Source organism: Zonotrichia leucophrys, unplaced genomic scaffold, assembly GCF_028769735.1.
Source record: "Zonotrichia leucophrys gambelii isolate GWCS_2022_RI unplaced genomic scaffold, RI_Zleu_2.0 Scaffold_73_224053, whole genome shotgun sequence".
Taxonomy (NCBI): domain Eukaryota; kingdom Metazoa; phylum Chordata; class Aves; order Passeriformes; family Passerellidae; genus Zonotrichia; species Zonotrichia leucophrys.
In genome coordinates, this window is record NW_026992278.1 from 162,778 (window position 1) to 183,333 (window position 20,556).

The 20,556-nt window shown below is 54.5% G+C and overlaps 2 protein-coding genes across 2 annotated transcripts in view; one reads left to right on the forward strand and one right to left on the reverse strand.

Moving 5' to 3' along the window:
* PLD3 (phospholipase D family member 3) lies at positions 1–14,672 on the reverse strand. The gene is made up of 11 exons (XM_064737550.1): positions 14,594–14,672; positions 12,849–12,887; positions 10,623–10,661; positions 10,388–10,512; positions 9,028–9,205; positions 6,938–7,058; positions 5,821–5,948; positions 3,800–4,000; positions 2,855–3,160; positions 815–914; positions 1–257 (listed from the first exon to the last, which is right to left on the reverse strand). Exons 2-11 carry the CDS (start codon positions 12,873–12,875, stop codon positions 67–69), a joined length of 1,416 nt encoding a protein of 471 aa, XP_064593620.1. The 5' UTR covers positions 12,876–12,887; positions 14,594–14,672; the 3' UTR covers positions 1–66.
* The window catches only part of CUNH19orf47 (chromosome unknown C19orf47 homolog), a 16,674-nt gene continuing 10,774 nt past the window's right edge, over positions 14,657–20,556 (forward strand). Inside the window, exons 1-3 of the mRNA XM_064737549.1 lie at positions 14,657–14,722; positions 16,149–16,196; positions 19,412–19,499. Coding sequence (XP_064593619.1) covers positions 16,193–16,196; positions 19,412–19,499 — 92 coding nt within the window. The 5' untranslated portion in view covers positions 14,657–14,722; positions 16,149–16,192. The remainder of the gene's footprint in view (positions 14,723–16,148; positions 16,197–19,411; positions 19,500–20,556) is intronic.

Genomic DNA, 20,556 nt, shown 5'->3' on the forward strand with positions numbered 1-20,556 from the left:
TCCACAAAACCCCATTTGGGGCATTTTCCGCCCCAAAGCCGCCGCTCCCCGCGGGTTCTCCCGGCGCTACCGGGGCCCGCAGTGCCCGGCCCAGCCGCGGGGGTCGCCGATGTCGAAGCTGTGGCCGGAGCTCCAATCGCGCTCGAACGCGGCCCGGAGCCGCTCCCGGAAGGAGCCCGAGCCCGGCCCGGGCTGCGCCACCACCAGCGCCGAGCCCGCCGTGCGCTCGAAGTAATCCCCGGACCAGTTGGAGGTGCCTGAGGGCGTTTGGGGAAGGGGAAATAACACAAAACCAGCTCAAAATGGGTCAAAACGCCCCAAAACACCACCAAAATGCATCAAAATGCCACGAAACCGCCCCAAAATGCCCCAAAAGGCCACCAAAATGCACCCAAATGCACCAAAATACCACAAAACCACCCCAAAATGCCTCAAAAGGCCACCAAAATGCACCCAATTACCACAAAACCACCCCAAAGTGCCTCAAAACACCAACAAAATGCACCCAAATGCCCCCAAAGGCCACCAAAATGCACCCAAGTGCACAAAAATACCACAAAACCACCCCAAAATGCCTCAAAAGGCTACAAAAATGCCCCAAACTGCCCCAAAATTCCACAAAACCACCCCAAAAATACCCCAAACCTCCCCCAAGTGCCGCCCAAATGCCCCCAAATACCCCCCAAACAGCCCAAAAATCCCCAAAATACCCCCAAACCACCCCCAAAATACCCCAAAACACCTCTACCTCCCCCAAAATGCCTCCCAAACACCCCAAAACATCCCAAAAGCCCCAAATGCCCCCCAAACGGACCGACGTAGGCGGCCTGGTCGGTCACCATGTACTTGGTGTGGCTGACGCGGGCGAAGGGGATGCGGCTCTGGGCCGCGCTGGACGGGACCACGAACAGGCGCTGGAGGGGGGACAGGAATGTCACCCCTGAGGGACTGTCACCTCCCAAAGGGACTGTCACCATCCCTGGGGGAATTGTCACCTCCCCTGAGGGAATTGTCACCATCCCTGAGGGGATTGTCACACCCCTGAGGGACTGTCACACCCCTGAGGGGATTGTCACCATCCCTGAGGGAATTGTCACCATCCCTGGGGGAATTGTCATCTCCCCAGAGGGACTGTCACCATCCCTGGGGGAATTGTCACACCCCTGAGGGAATTGTCACCTTTCCTGAGGGACTGTCACACCCCTGAGGGACTGTCACCTTCCCTGAGGGAATTGTCACACCCCTGAGGGACTGTCACCATCCCTGGGGGAATTGTCACCTCCCAAAGGGATTGTCACCATCCCTGGGGGACTGTCACACCTCTGAGGGACTGTCACCACATTGTCACTCCCTGAGGGATGTCACCCCCTGAGGGGACTGTCACACCCCTGAGGGGATTGTCACCATCCCTGAGGGAATTGTCACACCCCTGAGGGAATTGTCACCATCCCTGAGGGGATTGTCACCATCCCTGAGGGAATTGTCACACCCCTGAGGGGATTGTCACCATCCCTGAGGGACTGTCACCTTCCCTGAGGGACTGTCACCTCCCCTGAGGGGACTGTCACCATCCCTGAGGGGATTGTCACCATCCCTGGGGGAATTGTCACCACCCCTGAGGGGATTGTCACCATCCCTGAGGGACTGTCACCTTCCCTGAGGGATTGTCACCTTCCCTGAGGGACTGTCACCATCCCTGGGGGATTGTCACCCCCCTGAGGGGATTGTCACCGATGTCACTCCCCTGAGGGACTGTCACACCTCAAGGGATGTTGCACCTCCCTGAGGGACTGTCACCTCCCTGAGGGATGTCACCATCCCTGAGGGAATTGTCACCATCCTGGGGGATTGTCACCCCCTGAGGGATGTCACCTCCCTGAGGGATTGTCACCTCCCTGAGGGATTGTCACATCCCTGAGGGACTGTCACCATCCTAGGGGATTGTCACCACCCCTGAGGGGACTGTCACCATCCCTGAGGGACTGTCACCATCCCTGAGGGGATTGTCACCATCCCTGAGGGACTGTCACCATCCCTGAGGGGATTGTCACACCCCTGAGGGGACTGTCACCATCCCTGAGGGACTGTCACCATCCCTGAGGGATTGTCACACCCCTGAGGGATTGTCACCTCTGAGGGGATTGTCACACCCCTGAGGGACTGTCACCATCCCTGAGGGGACTGTCACCTCCCAAAGGGACTGTCACCATTCCTGAGGGATTGTCACACCCCTGAGGGACTGTCACCTCCCTGAGGGACTGTCACCTTCCCTGAGGGAATTGTCACACCCCTGAGGGAACTGTCACCATCCCTGAGGGGACTGTCACACCCCTGAGGGATTTGGGAAAATGGAGGGAAAATTGGGGAAAAATGGAGGGAAATGAGGGGAAAATTGGGGGGAAAATTTGGGAAAATGGGGAAAAATTTGGGGGAGAATGGGGAAAAATTTGGGGGAAATGGGAAAAATTGAGAAAAATTTGGGAAAATGGGGAAAAATTTGGGGAGAATGCGGAAAAATAGGGGAAAATGGGGGAAAAATAGGGGAAAATGGGGGAAATGAAGGGGAAATAGGGGGGAAATTAGGGAAAATGGGGAAAAATTTGGGGAAAATGGGGAAAAATTGGGGGAAAATTGGGGAAAAATTAGGGAAAATTGGGAAAAATGGAGGAAAAATTAGGGAAAAATTGGGGAAAAGCAGGAGAAAAATGGGGAAAATTTAGGGAAAAATTGGGGGAAAATTGAGGAAAATTGGGAAAAATTAGGGAAAAATGGAGGAAAAATTGAGGAAAAACGGGGAAAAGCTGTCACCCTTTAAAGAGCCCGGCACCCCCCGATGCCGCCCGCCGTCACGCACCACCTGCACGGCGTAGCGGGTGCCGTTGTCGGCCAGCGCGGCCAGCGAGCGCAGGAAGGGGAACATGCTGGGGCGGCTGTGGCGCCAGCAGCCGGCCAGCAGCCGCAGCGCCACCCCGCGCTCCACCACGGCGCGCCGCAGCCGCTCGTCGATGGCCGGCCAGAAGCGCTCGGGCCGCGAGAACTCCGTGCTGACCACGTAGCTCATCACGGCCACGTCCACCCACTGAGCGGCGCCGTCGATCACCGACAGCAGGGCGGCCAGGTCCGGAGTGCGGCCGGCGGCGCACAGAGCGGGGGGAGAGCTCTGCGGGGACACGGAAAGGGGGGTTGGACCCCACCGTGGTGACCCGTGGTGGATTTGATCTTGGTGTGCTGACACATGGTGGGTTTGACCTTGGTGTGCTGACACATGGTGGGTTTGACTCATGATGAGCTTGATCCATGGTGGGTTTGACTCTGGCATGGTGACCCCAGTGTGGTGACCCATGGTGGCTTTGACCTTGGTGTGGTGACATGTGTGACCAGTGGTTGACCAGGTGGGTTGACCTTGTGGTGACCCCAGTGTGGTGACATCAGGGTAGGTTTGACCCATGTGGTTGACTGTGGTTTGACCACCATGGTGGGTGACCTGGTGTGGTTTGACCTTGGTTTTGGTGGTGACCCATGGTGGGTTTGACCCATGGTGGGTTTGACCCCAGCATGGTGCCATCAGGGTGGGTTTGACCCCCGGTGGGTTTGACCCATGGTGGGTTTGACCCATGGTGAGTTTGACCCCAGCATGGTGACATCAGGGTGGGTTTGACCCATGGTGGGTTTGACCCATGGTGGGTTTGACCTTGGTGTGGTGACTCCTCTGGTCTGGTGACCCCCAGCACGATGACCCCCAGCATGGTGACCCCAGCATGGTGACCCCAGCATGGTGACCCCCCCATGTGGCACCTACCGAGAAGAAGACGGTGGCCTCGGTGCCGTTGAGCGTCATCTCCAGCGGCGTCTCCAGGTTGATGGAGGTGGAGAAGTTGTCCGGCCACGGCGCCGGGATGGACGCGTCGGGGACGCCCAATGACCAGTAGGCCTCGAAGATTTTGCCCAAATCCTTGGCCAGGCAGCTGCAGTTGTAGATGGCGGCTCCGAGCTCCTTCACCTGCGGCGCGCGGGACGGCACCGGTGGCACGGTGGGACGGCGTCATTGTCCCTCCCCGATGGACGGGGCTTGGGACAGCACCGGGGATGGGGTTGGGGGGGTTCCCATCCCATTGGGTTGAGGGCCAACCGGTGGGTTTGGCACTGCCCAATTGGGGTTTGGGACCACCCATTGGGTTTGGGTCAAGCTCATTTGGTTTGGCACCAATTCCACTGGGTTTGGCACCGTCCGTGTTGGGTTTGGGTCAAGCTCATTGGGTTTGGGATCATCCACGTTGGGTTTGGGTCAAGTCATTGGGTTTGAGATCCTCTATGCTGGGTTTAGGGTCAAGTCGTTGGGTTTGGGACCATCCATGTTGGGTTTGGGGTCAAGTCATTGGGTTTGAGGTCAACCCCATTGAGTTCCACACCAATCCCATTGGGTTTGGCACCATCCATCTTGGGTTTGGGGCCAACCCCATTGAGTTTGACACCATCCATTTGGTTTGGCACCATCCACATTGGGTTTGGCGTCAACTCCATTGGGTTTCACACCAATCCATTGAGTTTGGCACCATCAATGTTGGTTTTGGCACCATCCATTGGGTTTGGGGCCAACGCCATTGGGTTCCACACCAATCCAATTGGGTTTGACACCATCCATGTTGGGTTCGACACCATCCCTTGTGTTCTACACCAATTCCATTGGGTTCCACACCAAACCCGTTGGGTTCCACACCAACCCCATCGGGTTTGGGGTCAACCCTATTGGGTTCCACACCAATCCCATTGGGTTTGGCACCTTCCATTGGTTTGGGGCCAACCCCACTGGGTTCCACACCAATCTCATTGAGTTTGGCACCATCCATTGGGTTCCACACCAACCCCATCGGGTTTGGGATCAACCTCATTGGGTTTGGCACCATCCATTGGATTTGGGGTCAACCCCATTGGGTTTGGCACCATCCATTGGGCTCTACACCAACCCCATTGGGTTTGTCCCCACCCCTGTTGGGTTCGTCCCCACCCCGTTGGGTTTGTCCCCACCCGTTGGGTTTGGCACCATCCATCGGGTTTGTCCCCACCCGTTGGGTTTGTCCCCACCCCGTTGGGTTTGTCCCCACCCCGTTGGGTTTGTCCCCACCCCGTTGGGTTCGTCCCCACCCGTTGGGTTTGTCCCCACCCCGTTGGGTTTGTCCCCACCCCGTTGGGTTTGTCCCCACCCCGTTGGGTTTGGCACCATCCATCGGGTTTGTCCCCACCCCGTTGGGTTCGTCCCCACCCGTTGGGTTCGTCCCCACCCGTTGGGTTTGTCCCCACCCGTTGGGTTTGTCCCCCCCCCGTTGGGTTCGTCCCCCCCCGTTGGGTTCGCCCCCCCCCGTTGGGTTCGTCCCCCCCCGTTGGGTTCGTCCCCACCCGTTGGGTTCGTCCCCACCCCGTTGGGTTTGTCCCCACCCGTTGGGTTTGTCCCCACCCATTGAGTTCGTCCCCACCCCGTTGGGTTTGTCCCCACCCCGTTGGGTTCGTCCCCACCCCGTTGGGTTCGTCCCCACCCGTTGGGTTTGTCCCCATCCATCGGGTTCGTCCCCACCCTGTTGGGTTCGTCCCCACCCCATTGGGTTCGTCCCCACCTGTTGGGTTTGTCCCCACCCCGTTGGGTTTGTCCCCACCCATTGGGTTTGTCACCATCCATTGGGTTTGTCCCCACCCGTTGGGTTTGTCCCCACCCCGCTGGGTTTGTCCCCATCCACTGGGTTTGTCCCCACCCCGTTGGGTTTGTCCCCACCCCGTTGGGTTTGTCCCCACCCCGTTGGGTTCGTCCCCGCCCCCGCCGTGCCCCACCTGCGTCAGGGCCCTCCAGTCCATGTTGGCGCTGCCGATGTAGAGATGGGCGCCGTCCACCAGCCAGAACTTGGTGTGCAGCACGCCGCCCGTCAGGCGCGGCAGGTCCACGGCGCGCACGGCCGCGCCTGCGGCACCGCGGTCACACACCGGGACCCCAGACCCGCCGGGACCCCAGACCCACCGGGACCCCAGACCCACCGGGACCCCAGACCCACCTGCGGCACCGCGGTCACACACCGGGACCCCAGACCCGCCGGGACCCCAGACCCGCTGGGACCCCAGACCCACCTGAGCCCCCAGACCCCCGGGACCCCAGACCCACCGGGACCCCAGACCCACCTGTGCCCCCAGACCCACCTGAGCCCCCCCAGACCCACCTGCGGCACCGCGGTCACACACCGGGACCCCAGACCCACCGGACCCCAGACCCACCGGGACCCCAGACCCACCTGCGGCACCGCGGTCACACACCGGGACCCCAGACCCGCTGGGACCCCAGACCCGCCTGGACCCCAGACCCACTGGGACCCCCAGACCCGCCGGGACCCCAGACCCACCTGAGCTCCCCCAGACCCACCTGCGTCCCCCAGACCCACCTGAGCCCCCCAGACCCATCTGAGCCCCCAGACCCACCTGTGCCCCCCAGACCCACCTGCGCCCCCCAGACCCACCTGTGCCCCCCAGACCCACCGGGACCCAGACCCACCTGAGCTCCCCCAGACCCACCTGCCGCATCGCGGTCACCCACCGGGACCCCAGACCCACCGGGACCCCCAGAACCACCAGGACCCCAGATCCACCTGTACCCCCAGACCCACCGGGACCCCAGACCCACCTGAGCCCCAGAGCCACCTGAGCCCCAGACCCACCTGAGCCTCCCCAGACCCACCTGGGACCCTCAGACCCACCTGAGCTCCCCCAGACCCACCTGCACCCCCCCAGACCCAGTTGTGCCCCCAGACCCACCTGCGCCCCCAGACCCACTGGGACCCCCAGACCCACCTGTGCCCCCAGACCCACCTGAGCCCCCAGACCCACTGGGACCCACAGACCCACCTGAGCCCCCAGACCCACCAGGACCCCCAAATTGGGGGGTGACCCCGACCCCGCTCACCGCTGCGCTCCAGGGCTTGGAGGTCGTCCAGGGGCGCGGTGGGCGAGGGCGCGCTGACCGCAACACGCACGGCCACGCCGCGGGACGGCAGCTGCTGCAGCGCCGCCAGGAGGCGCTCACCCTGAGGGCAAAAATGGGGGGAAAATGGGGGAAAATCAGGGGAAATTGGGAAAAAAAACAGGGAAAAATGGGGAAAAAAACCCGGGGAAAATCAGGGGAAATTGGGAAAAAAACCAGGGAAAAATGGGGAAAAAATACAGGGAAAAATGGGGAATTTGTGGGATGGCAGCTGCTGCAGCGCCGCCAGGAGGCGCTCACCCTGAGGGCAAAAATGGGGGGAAAATCAAGGGAAATTGGGAAAAAAAACAGGGAAAAATAGGGAAAAAATACAGGGAAAAATGGGGAACTTGTGGGATGGCAGCTGCTGCAGCGCCGCCAGGAGGCGCTCACCCTGAGGGCAAAAATGGGGGGAAAATGGGGGAAAATCAGGGGAAATTGGGAAAAAAAACCAGGGAAAAAAATACAGGGGAAAATGGGGAACTTGTGGGATGGCAGCTGCTGCAGCGCCGCCAGGAGGCGCTCGCCCTGAGGGCAAAAATGGGGCAAAAATGGAAAATTATGAAAAAGAAGTAAATTGGAAAAATGGGGAAAAAATACAGGAGAAAAAATGGACAAAATTGGGGGAAAATGGACAAAAAAATGGGCAAAAAATGGGCAAAAAATGGGCAAAACCAAGCAAAAAATGGGCAAAAAAAGTGCAAAAAAAAGGGCAAAAAACAGGTAAGAAAGAGCGAATAAAGGGCAAAAAATGCATACAAAAGAGACAAAAAAATGCGTAAAAACCACGTTAAAAAATGGGTAAAAAATGCGTAATAAAAGGGCAAAAAATGGGTAAAAAAGGCAAAATTTGGTGTTTTCACCTGCTCAGCGCTGGGCTCGTGCGTGCGAGTGTCCTGGTTGGTCAGGGTCCAGTAGAAGGAGGCGATGTCCACGCTGTGCCGGGCCCTGGCCAGCAGCACCCCAAAAATGCCAGGTATAAATGGCCAAAAATGGGCAAAAAACCAGGGGAAAACATGGACAAAATTGGGTAAAAATGGGCAAAATCAAGCAAAAAAAGGAGCAACAATGGGCAAAAAAAACAGGTGAAAAAATGGGCGAAAAAAGAGGAAAAACGGTCAGAAAAAGGGCTAGAAGTAGTAAAAAATTGGGAAAAATTTGGGAAAAAAACTGGGAAAAAATGTGTAAAACCAAGGGAAAAAAGGGTCAAGAATAGGCAAAAACATGAAAAAAAACAGGCAAAAAAAGGGCAAAAAAAGAGCAAAAAATGGGCGAAAAGTAAGGAAAGAAAAGGTAAAAAGGATGTAAAAAATGGGTAAAAATAGGCGAAAAAAGGCGCAAAAATGGGCAAAACCATTGGAAAAAAAGGGGGCAAAAAAGCAAAATATGAACATTAAAATGGCAAAAAATTGATAAAAAAAGGATAAAAAATTGGGTAAAAAAAAGGGATAAAAAGAACAAAAACAGACATAAAAAGGGGGAAAAAAAGGGGGAAAATGGGCAAAAAAGGGGCAAAAAACGGCGCAAAAAATAGCAAAAAAAGGGTAAAAATTGTGTTCCCACCTGCTCAGCGCTGGGCTCGTGCGTGCGAGTGTCCTGGTTGGTCAGGGTCCAGTAGAAGGAGGCGATGTCCACGCTGTGCCGGGCCCTGGCCAGCAGCACCCCAAAAATGCCAGGTATAAATGGACACAAAGGGGCAAAAATGGGCAAAAAACCAGGTGAAAAAATGGACAAAATTGGGCAAAAAATGGGCAAAAAATGGGCAAAAAATGGGCAAAAAACAGGGAAAAAAAGGATAAAATTGGGTAAAAATGGGCAAAACCAAGCAAAAAAAAGGGGCAAAAATGGGCAAAACCACGAGGGAAAAAAGGGAGAAAAAACCCCAAAAAATGGGGAAAAAAAAGGGCAAAAAATAGGCAAAAAATGCATTTAAAAAGGGTAAAAAATGGGCAAAAATGGGCAAAATAAACAGGAAAAAACGGCAAAAAACGGGGAAAAAAGGGGGGAAAAAAGGCAAAATGTGGTGTTTTCACCTGCTCAGCGCTGGGCTCGTGTGTGCGAGTGTCCTGGTTGGTCAGGGTCCAGTAGAAGGAGGCGATGTCCACGCTGTGCCGGGCCCGGCCCAGCAGCTCCATCCAGGCCTCGAAGGTGCTGCGGCCGCGCTCGGGGCCCAGGCCCAGCCCCTCGGGGATGCTCTCCACCAGCACGATGCTGCGGGAGTGGGGGGCTTTGGGGGGTCCTGGGGGGTTTTTGGGGGGTCCTGGGGGGTTTGGGGGGGTCCTGGGGGTTTTTGGGGGAGGGTCCTGGGGGGTTTGGGGGGGTCCTGGGGGATTTTGGGGGGTCCTGGGGGTTTTTTGGGGGGTCCTGGGGGGTTTGGGGGGGTCCTGGGGTTTTTTGGGGGGTCCTAGAGGGTTTTGGGGGGTCCTGGGGGGGTTTTGGGGGGATTCTGGGGGGTTTTTTTTGGGCAGTCTTAGAGGGTTTTGAGGGGTTGTGGGAGTTCTGAGGGGTTTTGGGGGAATTCTGGGGGTTTTGGGTGGTCTTGGGGTTTTTTTGAGGGGTTGTGGAGGGTTTTGGGAGTCCTAGGGAGATTTTTGGTGGTTCTGTGGAATTTTGAGGGGTTTTGGGGGGTCCTGGGAGATTTTGGATGTCCTGGGGAGCTTTCTTTGGGGGTCATGGGGGGTTTTGGGGGGTCCTGGGGAGTTTTTTGTGGGGGTCCTGAGGGGTTTTCTGGGGGTCCAGGGGAGGTTTTTGGGGGTTCTGTGGAGCTTTGGGGGTGTCCTGGGGGATTTTTGAGGGGTCCTGGGGGTTTTCTGGGGCATTCTGAGGGGTTTTTGGGGGGTCCTGAGAGGTTTTTGGGCAGTCCTGGGGAGTTTTTTGGGGTGTCCTGAGGGGTTTTTAGGGGTTCTTGGAGGTTTTTAGGAGGTTTTTGGGGGTTTTTTGGGGTGTCCTGGGGGTTCTGGGGGGTCCTGAGATGTTTGGGAGGGTCCTGAGGGTTTTTTTGGGGGGTCCTGAGGGGTTTTTTAGGGGTTTTTGGGGGTCCTGAGGGGTTTTTAGGGGTTCTTAGGAGATTTTTGGAGGGGTTTGGGGGGTTTTTGGGTGTCCTGGGGGGTTTTTGGGGTGTCCTGAGGGGTTTTGGGGGGTCCTGGGGAGTTTTCGGGGATCCTGAGATGTTTGGGAGGGTCCTGAGGGGTTTTTTGGGGGGTCCTGAGGGTTTTTTTAGGGGTTTTTGGGGGGTCCTGAGGGATTTTTAGGGGTTCTTGGGGGGTTTTTGGGGGGTCCTGGGGGGTTTTGGGGGTGTCCTGGGGGGTTTTTAGGGGTTTTTGGGGGGTTTTTGGGGGGTTTTTGGGGTGTCCTGGGGGGTTTTGGGGTCCCCTCCCCCCCAGCCCGCCTTACCTGCAGGTGTCCCCGCAGGTGCCATCGGTGTCGCCCCCCCGGTGGTGGCGCAGGTGCAGGAGGAGGAGGAAGGTGAGGAGGAAGAGGATGGACAGGAGGACGAAGAGCGCGGGGCCCTGGGGGCGCTGAGGTTTGGGGAGGGGGGGGGACACCCCAAAATTGGGGGGGTTTTGGTGAATTTTGGGGTTTTTATCCCATCCTCGGTGCAGGGAAGGGGGGGGTGGGATGGGGGTACCTTGGGGGTCGGCGGCTCCCGGGGGTCCGGAGGGTCCAGCTGGGGGAAGGACCCCAAAATTGGGGGGATGAGACCCCAAAATTGGGGGGGGGGACCCCAAAATTGGGGGGGAAGGACCCCAAAATTGGGGAGATGAGACCCCAAAATTGGGGGGGATGAGACCCAAAAATGGGGGGTGGAGACCCCAAAATTGGGGGGGATGAGATCCCAAAATTGGGGGGTGGAGACCCCAAAATTGGGGGGGAAGGACCCCAAAACTGGGGGGATGAGATCCCAAAATTGGGGGAGTGGAGACCCCAAAATTGGGGGGGAAGGACCCCAAAACTGGGGGGTAGAGACCCCAAAATTGGGGGTGGAGACCCCAAAATTGGGGGAGTGGAGATCCCAAAATTGGGGGGGAAGGACCCCAAAATTGGGGGGATGAGATCCCAAAATTGGGGGGGAAGGACCCCAAAATTGGGGGGGTGAGACCCCAAAATTGGGGGGGTGGACCCCAAAATTGGGGGGGAAGGACCCCAAAATTGGGGGAGAAGGACCTCAAAATTGGAAGGATGAGACCCCAAAATTGGGGGGATGAGATCCCAAAATTGGGGGGTAGAGACCCCAAAATTGGGGGAGAACGACCCCAAAATTTGGGGGGTGGAGACCCCAAAATTGGGGGCAAGGACCCCAAAATTGGGGGGGTGGAGACCCCAAAATTGGGGGGTGGAGACCCCAAAATTGGGGGGGAAGGACCCCAAAATTGGGGGGGATGAGATCCCAAAATTGGGGGGGAAGGACCCCAAAATTGGGGGAGTGGAGACCCCAAAATTGGGGGGATGAGATCCCAAAATTGGGGGGTGGAGACCCCAAAATTGGGGGGGATGAGATCCCAAAATTGGGGGGGATGAGATCCCAAAATTGGGGGGGAGAGACCCCAAAATTGGGGGGGATGAGACCCCAAAATTGGGGGGGTGGAGACCCCAAAATTGGGGAAGTGGAGATCCCAAAATTGGGGGGGAAGGACCCCAAAATTGGGGGTGGAGACCCCAAAACTGGGGGGGATGAGACCCCAAAATTGGGGGGTAGAGACCCCAAAATTGGGGGGGGGTGGAGGCCAAAATTGGGGAGATGAGATCCCAAAACTGGGGGGTGGAGACTCCAAAATTGGGGGGTGGACACCCCAAAATTGGGGGGATGAGACCCCAAAATTGGGGGGTGGAGACCCCAAAATTGGGGGGATGAGACCCCAAAATTGGGGGGTGGAGACCCCAAAATTGGGGGGATGAGACCCCAAAATTGGGGGGATGAGACCCCAAAATTGGGGGGATGAGACCCCAAAATTGGGGGGGAGGGACCCCAAAAATGGGGGGGAAGGACCCCAAAATTGGGGGTTGGAGCCCAAAACTGGGGGGGATGAGATCCCAAAATTGGGGGGTGGAGACCCCAAAATTGGGGGGGAAGGACCCCAGAATTGGGGGGGATGAGACCCCAAAATTGGGGGGGATGAGATCCCAAAATTGGGGGGAAGGACCCCAAAATTGGGGGTGGAGACCCCAAAATTGAGAGGGTGGAGACCCCAAAATTGGGGGGGGAAGGACCCCAAAATTGGGGGGATGAGACCCCAAAATTGGGGGGGTGGAGACCCCAAAATTGGGGGATGAGATCCCAAAATTGGGGGGTGGAGATCCCAAAATTGAGGGGATGAGATCCCAAAATTTGGGAGTGGAGCCCAAAATTGGGGGGGTGGAGACCCCAAAATTGGGGGATGAGATCCCAAAATTGGGGGGTGAGATCCCAAAATTGGGGGGGATGGGGGTGAAACACACCCTGAAATTCCCGGGATCCCCAAAATCCCCAGGATCCCCCAAAATTCCCAGGATCTCCCCAAAATCCCCAGGATCCCCCAAAATCCCCAGGATCACCCCAAAATTCCCAAATTCAGATTTTGGGGTGTCCCCAGCCCAGTTTGGGGTTTGGGGTGTCCCAAATTCAGATTTTGGGGTGTCCCCGGCCCAGTTTGGGGTTTGGGGTGTCCCAAATTCAGATTTTGGGGTGTCCCCAGCCCAGTTTGGGGTTTGGGGTGCCCCGGGACCCCCAAATTTGGGGTTTTTTGGGGTGTCCCCGGCCCAGTTTGGGGTTTGGGGTGCCCCAAATTCAGATTTTGGGGTGTCCCCAGCCCTGTTTGGGTTTGGGGTGCCCCGGGACCCCCAAATTTGGGTTTTTTTGGGGTGTCCCCGGCCGTACCTGCTTGTAGGCTCCGCTCAGCCCCATCCCGGCACGAGGCTGGAACAGGAAAATCCGGATTTATCCCCTGAGGGAATTTGGGGTTTTTGGGGTGCAGGGCAGGGGAGGGACCCCAAAAATCCCCAAAAATCCCCAGGGGGGGTTCAGGAGCCCAAAAATCCCCGGGGGGTTCAGAGGAGACCCCAAAAATGGCCGCGATCCCAAATGGGAGGGAAGGGAAGGGAAGGGAAGGGAAGGGACCTCCCCCACCCCAAAATTGGGGCTGGGCCCCCCCGGGGCAGGGAGGGGACCCCAAATTTGGGGCAGGGCCAGGACGGGCTCGGGGAGGTTTGGGGCCGGTTTAGGGTCAGTTTGGGGTGCATTTGGGGCTGGTTTAGGGGCAGTTTTGGGGGCATTTGGGGCAGTTTTAGGGTCAGTTTTGGGCGCATTTGGGGCAGTTTTTGGGCTGTTTGGGGCCATTTTAGGGTCAGTTTTGGGGTGCATTTGGGGCCATTTTAGGGTCAGTTTTGGGGGCATTTGGGGCCGTTTTAGGGTCAGTTTTGGGGTGAATTTGGGGCCGTTTTAGGGTCAGTTTTGGGGGCATTTGGGGCCATTTTAGGGTCAGTTTTGGGGTGAATTTGGGGCCATTTTAGGGTCAGTTTTGGGGGCATTTGGGGCCATTTTAGGGTCAGTTTTGGGGGCATTTGGGGCCGGTTTAGGGTCAGTTTTGGGTGCATTTGGGGCCATTTTTAGGGTCAGTTTTGGGTGCATTTGGAGCCTTTTTAGGGCTTTTGGGGGACAAATTTAGGGTCAGTTTTGGGGCACATTTGGGGACATTTTAGGGGTGTTTGAGGACACATTTAGGGCTCATTTGGGGGCACATTCAGGGCCCATTTAGGGACATATTCGGAGCTTATTTGGGGACACATTTAGGGCCATTTCAGGGCTGTTTGGGGACAAATTTAGGGTCACTTTGGGGACACATTTAAGGCCAGTTTGGGGTCAGTTTTCGGGCTGGTTTGGGACAAATTTAGGAGCAGTTTAGAGAACATTTAGGGCAGGTTTGGGGACACATTCGGGACGCATTTAGGGCCAATTTAGAGACACATGTAGGGCTGGGCTCAGGCTGGGTTTAGGGCAGGTTTTGAGTCATTTTGGGGCATTTCTGGGGCGTTTTTGGAGCTGTTTTGGAGCAGTTTTGAGGTAGTTCGAGGGAGGTTTTGAGGCAGCTTTGAAGCAGATTTTCGGACCGTTTCGGGACAGTTTCTGGGGCAATTTTGAGGCAGTTTAGGAGCAGATTTTGGGGCGGTTTTGAGGCAGTTTTGGAGCAGAATTTGGGGCAGTTTGGAGCAGATTTTCGGACAGTTTCGGGACAGCTTCTGGGGCGATCTGGTGGGACTTCTGAGGCGGTTTGGGGGCAGTTTTTGGGCCGGTTTTGGGACAGGTTTTGGGACAGTTCTGGGGCAGCTCCGTCGCAGTTTTGGGACAGTTTTGGGGCAGGTTTTGGGACAGGCTTTGGGACAGTTTTGGGACAGTTCTGGGGCAGTTTCGTGGCAATTTTGGGACAGGTTTTGGGTGGTTTTGGGGCAGTTTTAGAGCCGCTCTGAGGCAGTTTTTGGGGCGGTTTCCCGGCAGTTACGGGGCGGGTTTTGGGACAGGTTTTGGGACAGTTTTGGGGCAGTTTTTGGGGCAGTTTTGGGGCGATTTTGGGGCCGTTTCGCGGTCGCTCCCCCCGCCCCGTCCCCCCCTCTGTCTCCCCTTGGTACCGTCCAGCGCCGCCCTCACGCTCCGTCCGCTGGGGGGCGCCCTCCTGGGCCCGGCCCCGCCCCCTCCGGCCGCGCCTGACGTCACTTCCGGCGCGTCCCGTGAGGGGCCCCGGGATGGGGCGAGGGGAGGTGAGGGGGGAATGGGGGAGGGGCCGGGGGGTTTGGGGGGTCTGAGGGGGAACGGGAGGGGAAAGGGAAATTGAGGAGGGATCTGAGGGGAAAACGGGGTGCAGGAAGAGTCTGAGGGGTTTAAGGGGTTTGGGGGGATCTGAGGAGTGAGGGAGGAACGGGAAGAGGGAAAATGGGGAGTCTGAGGGGAAAGGGAGGTTGAGGAGGGGTCTGAGGGGTGACGGGTGGACGGGAGGAGGGAAAATGGGGAGGGGAAAGGGGATCTGAGAGGTTTGAGGGGTCTGGAGCATGCGGGGGGAACGTGAGGGGAAAGGGAAAATGGGGACGGGTCTGAGCGGAAAGTGGGGATCAGGAAGGGAATGAGGGGTTTGAGGGGGTCTGAGGGAAAATGGGGAGGGATCTGAGGGGAAACCTTTTCCCTGGGTCTGAGGAGTTTGGGGGACCTGAGGGGGAAACGTGAGGGGAAAGGGAAAATGGGGAGCGGTCTGAGGGGAAAGTGGGATCAGGAAGGGAATGAGGGGGAATGGGGAGGAATCTGAGGGGAAAAGGGGTCTGGGAGACCTGAGGGGAGAACGTGAGGGGAAAGGGAAAAGGGGGAGGGGTCTGAGGGGAAAGGGGCTATCCCAAGGAAAATGAGAAGGGGTCCGGGAGGAAATGGGGGCTCAGGAAGGGTCTAGGGAGATCTGGGGGGTTTTGGGGGGATCAGGAAGGGAAGGGGAAAATGTGGGGGGTGTGAGGGCAAAGGGGGGGTCCGGAGGAGGGAAAAGGGGGGGAGAGTCTGAGGGGAAATGGAGATTGAGGAGGGGTCTGAGGGGTTTTGGGGGTCTGGGAGATCTGAGGGGGGAACATGAGGGGAAAGGGAAAATGGGGAGGGGTCTGAGGGGTTTGGGGGGATCGGAGGGGAAAGGGGGGGTCCGGAGGAGAGAAAATGGGGGTGGTCTGAGGGGAAATGGAGATTGAGGAGGGGTCTGAGGGGAAAGGGGAGGTCAGGAAGGGTCTGGGGGGATCAGGGGGGTTTTAGGGGGATCAGGAGGAGGGAAAAGGGGGGGTCTGAGGGGAAAGGGACATTGAGGAGGGTCTGAGGGGAAAGGGGGGGTCAGGAAAGGTCTGAGAAGTTTAGGGGGGTCTGGGGGATTTTAGGGGGATCAGGAGGAGGGAAAAGGGGGGGGGTCTGAGGGGAAAAGGAAATTGAGGAGGGGTCTGGGGGGTCAGGGGGGTTTTTAGGGGATCAGAAAGAGGGAAATGAGGGGGTCTGAGGGGAAAGGGATATTGAGGGGGGTTTGGGGGGGTCTGGGGGTCTCTGGTGGGGGGGATGTGAGGTCAGGAGGGTTTTGGGTTTTAGGGGGCTCTCTGGGGTTTTGGGGGTTCTTTTGGGGTGGGGGGGATGTGGGGCAGCCCCTTAAAAAACCCCCCTGGTCCCCCCCAGGTCGTTCCTGCCTGATCCGGCTCTGCCAAATCCAGCTCAGCACCATGGGTGAGGGATGAACCCAAAAAACCCCCAAAAATCCCCTAAAACACCCCCAAAACCACCCCAAATCCCCTAAACCACCTAAAAATCCCCCCAAAACCACCCAAAATCCCCCCAAAAATCTCCTAAACCACTTTGAAATCCCCCCAAAACCACTCAAAATCCCTCCCCAAAAAATCCCAAAAATATCCCAAATTTTTTCTTTAAATCCCCTCCAAATAATCCCCAAAACCACCCCAAAAATCCCAAAATTTCCTGTGAAACAGCCCCAAATCCCCCCCGAACACCCAAAATTCCTCCTAATATTCAAAATTTCCCTATGAAACACCCCAAAGTTCTCAAAAAATCCCCAAATTCCCTGTAAAACACCCCAAATTCCCCCAAAATTCCCTGTGAAGCACCCCAACATTCCTCAAAAACCCCAAAACCCCCTAAAAATGCCAAAATTCCCAGTAAAACTCCCCAAATTCCCCCTAAACACCCTGAAATTCTCCAAAAACACTCCAAAATCCTCTCCAAAATCCCGACATTCCCTGTAAATGTTATAATACCCAAAATTGCCCCCAAAAAGCAAAATTTCTCTGTAAAACACCCCAAAATTCACTAAAACCACCCCAAAATTCCCTGTAAAATACCCAAAAATACCCCAAAAAATCCCAAAATTTAAAAAAAAATCCCTAAAACTCCCCAAGATCCCAAAATTCCTTAAAAACCTCCCCAAAAATCTTTTAAAAAATATCCCAAAAATCCCATTGAAAAGACTCTGGGTGATGACTTCACCCCCAAAATCCCCCCAAAATCCCTCCCCACCCCCTCCCCTCCCCCACCCCATTAATCCAGGGACAGCTGGGAACGCCTGGAATGACCCTGAGTCACCCTGGGCTGCCCCTCCCCCTCCTCAGCCCGTTCCCCTCCCCCCCATCCCCTCCCCCAACCCCAATTTTTCACCCCAAATTCCCTTTTTTTTTTCCTCCCCCAAATCCCTTTTTTTTGGCGCCCAAATTTCATTTTTTCCTCCTCCAAATCCCATTTTCCCCCCTAAAATTCCAGTTTTTCCTCCTATTTTTTTTTTTACCAAGTCCTATATTTTCCTCTCCTAATCCCATTTTTCACCCATTTTGTCACCCATTTCCCCCTCCCCAAATCCCATTTTCCCCCCTAAAATTCCAGTTTTTCCTCCTAATTTTTTTTTACCAAATCCTATATTTTTCTCTCCTAATCCCATTTTTCACCCATTTTGTCACCCATTTCCTCCTCCCCAAATCCCATTTTCCCCCCTAAATTTCCAATTTTTCCTCCTATTTTTTTTTTTACCAAGTCCTATATTTTCCTCTCCTAATCCCATTTTTCACCCATTTTTTTCACCCATTTCCCCCTCCCCAAATCCCATTTTCTCCCCTAAAATTCCAGTTTTTCCTCCTAATTTTTTTTTTTACCAAGTCCTATATTTTCCTCTCCTAATCCCATTTTTCACCCATTTTTTTCACCCATTTCCCCCTCCCCAAATCCCATTTCCCCCCCTAAAATTCCAGTTTTTCCTCCTAATTTTTTTTTTTACCAAGTCCTATATTTTCCTCTCCTAATCCCATTTTTCACCCATTTTTGTCACCCATTTCCCCCTCCCCAAATCCCATTTTTCCCAATCCACCGATCACATTTTTTGCCCCCCCAAAATTTTTCCCCAATTTTCCTCATTTCCCCTCATTTTTTAGTTTCCCTCCATTTCTCACAATCTCTTTCCCATTTTCCCCAATTTTTCTCCAATTTTCCTCCCATTTATCTCCATCTTTCACAATTTTTTCCAATTTCCCTCCATTTTTGCCAATCTTTTCCTCATCTCAATTTTTCTCTTGTTTTTCCTCTTTTCACCTATTTTTTCCCACTTTTCTAATTTTTCCCATTTCCCCCACGTTTTTCCACATTTTTCTTTTTTTTTTTTTCTAATTTTCCCCCCATTTCTTTCCGTTTTCCTTCATTTCTGCAATTTTTCCACTTTTTTTCCCCCAATTCCTCCCCCTTTCCCTCCTCCATTTATCCTCATTTTCTCATTTTCCCCCATTTTTTCCTATTTCTTCCTATTTTTTTCCCATTTTCCCCCCATTTTTCCCCATTTTATTTCCCATTCTTCTCTCATTTCCCCTGTTTCATTTTCCCCCTATTTTTCCTGGGGTTTTTTCCCATTTTCCCCCTTTTTTTCCCATTTTTTCCCTTTTCCCCCCCCCATTCTTTACTCACTTTTCCTTTTGTTTCTCATTTTCCCCATTTTTTCCAATTTTCCCCCATTCTTCTCCCACTTTCCCCTGTAATTTTCCCCGATTTTTTCTGGGTTTTTTCCCTGTAATTTCCCTGTTTTTCCCCATTTTTTCCTTTTTTTTCCCCCATTTTTCCCTCATTTTTTTCCCTTTTTTTCCCATTTTTCCAATTTTCCCCCATTCTTCTCCCACTTTCCCCTGTAATTTTCCCTGATTTTTTCTGGGTTTTTTCCCTGTCATTTCCCTGTTTTTCCCCATTTTTTCCTGTTTTTTTTTTTCCCCCATTTTTCCCTCATTTTTTTCCCATTTTTCCAATTTTCCCCCATTCTTCTCCCACTTTCCCCTGTAATTTTCCCCAATTTTTTCTGGGTTTTTTCCCTGTCATTTCCCTCTTTTTCCCCTTTTTTTCCTTTTTTTTTTTTTTCCCCATTTTTCCATCATTTTTTCCCATTTTTTCCCATTTTTCCAATTTTCCCCCATTCTTCTCCCACTTTCCCCTGTAATTTTCCCCGGTTTTTTCTGGGTTTTTTTCCTGTAATTTCCCTGTTTTTCCCATTTTTTCCTGGTATTTTTCCCCCCATTTTTCCCTCATTTTTTTCCCATTTTTTCCCATTTTTCCAATTTTCCCCCATTCTTCTCCCACTTTCCCCTGTAATTTTCCCCGATTTTTTCTGGGTTTTTTCCCTGTAATTTCCCTGGTTTTCCCCATTTTTTCCTGGCTTTTTTTCCCTTTTTCCCCCCATTTTTCCCTCATTTTTTCCCCATTTTTTCCCATTTTTCCAATTTTCCCCCATTCTTCTCCCACTTTCCCCTGTAATTTTCCCCGATTTTTTCTGGGTTTTTTCCCTGTAATTTCCCTGTTTTTCCCCATTTTTTCCTGGGTTTTTTTTCCCTTTTCCCCCCCATTTTTCCCTCATTTTTTTCCCTTTTTTTCCCATTTTTCCCATATTTTTCCCCATTTTTCCGCAGCCACCTCGGAGTGGCTCCGTTTCTTCGAGGACGCCGGGATCCCCCCGGGCCCTGCCCTGGGCTACGCCGTGGCCTTCGTGGACAACAGGTGGGCACAGAGACCCCCAAAATGGGGACAGAGACCCCCCAAAAAATGGGAAGAGAGACCCCCAGGAATGGGGAAAGACACTCCCAAAAATGGGGACAGAGACCCCCAAAATTGAGGGAAGAGACCCTCAGAAATGGGGACAGAGACCCCCAAAAATGGGGACAGAGACCCCCCAAAAAATGGGGAGACCCCCAGGAATGGGGAGAGAGACCCCCAAAAATGGGGTGAGAGACCCCCAGAAATGGGGACAGAGACCCCCAGAAATGGGGACAGAGACCCCCAGGAATGGGGAAAGACACTCCCAAAAATGGGGAAAGAGACCCCCAAAATTGAGGGAAAAGGCCCTCAAAATTAGGGGGAGAGATCCTCAAAATTAGGGAGAGAGAGATCTCTAAAAATGGGGAGAGAGACCCCCAAAAATGAGGGAGAGAGACCCCTGAAAATGGGGGGGAGAGACCCCTGAAAATGGGGGGAGAGAGACCCCTGAAACTGGGGAGAGAGACCCCCCCCAAAATGGGAAGAGAGACTCCCAAAAATGGGGGGGAAAGACCCTCAAAAATGGGGAGAGAGACCCCCAAAATGGGGACAGAGACCCCCCAAAAAATGGGAAGAGAGACCCCCAGGAATGGGGAAAGACACTCCCAAAAATGGGGAAAGAGACCCCCAAAATTGAGGGAAGAGACCCTCAAAATCAGGGGGAGAGATCCTCAAAATTAGGGAGAGAGAGATCTCTAAAAATGGGGAGAGAGACCCCCAAAAATGGGGAGAGAATCCCCCAGAAATGGGGGGGAAAGACCTTCAAAAATGAGGAGAGAGACCCCCAAAATGGGGACAGAGACCCCCCAAAAAATGGGAAGAGAGACCCCCAGGAATGGGGAAAGACACTCCCAAAAATGGGGAGAGAAACCCCCAAAATTGAGGGAAGAGACCCCCAAAATCAGGGGGAGAGATCCTCAAAATTAGGGAGAGAGAGATCTCTAAAAATGGGGGCAGAGACCCCCAAAATGGGGACAGAGACCCCCCAAAAAATGGGAAGAGAGACCCCCAGGAATGGGGA

Coding starts and splice junctions, on each gene's coding strand:
- PLD3 (XM_064737550.1), bottom strand. CDS start 12,875: ATGGGGCTGAGCGGAGCCTACAAGCAG. Junction 10,513..10,622: donor GGGAGCCGCCGACCCCCAAG/GTACCCCCATCC, acceptor CCCAAACCTCAG/CGCCCCCAGGGCCCCGCGCT. Junction 4,001..5,820: donor ACTGGAGGGCCCTGACGCAG/GTGGGGCACGGC, acceptor CGCGCGCCGCAG/GTGAAGGAGCTCGGAGCCGC.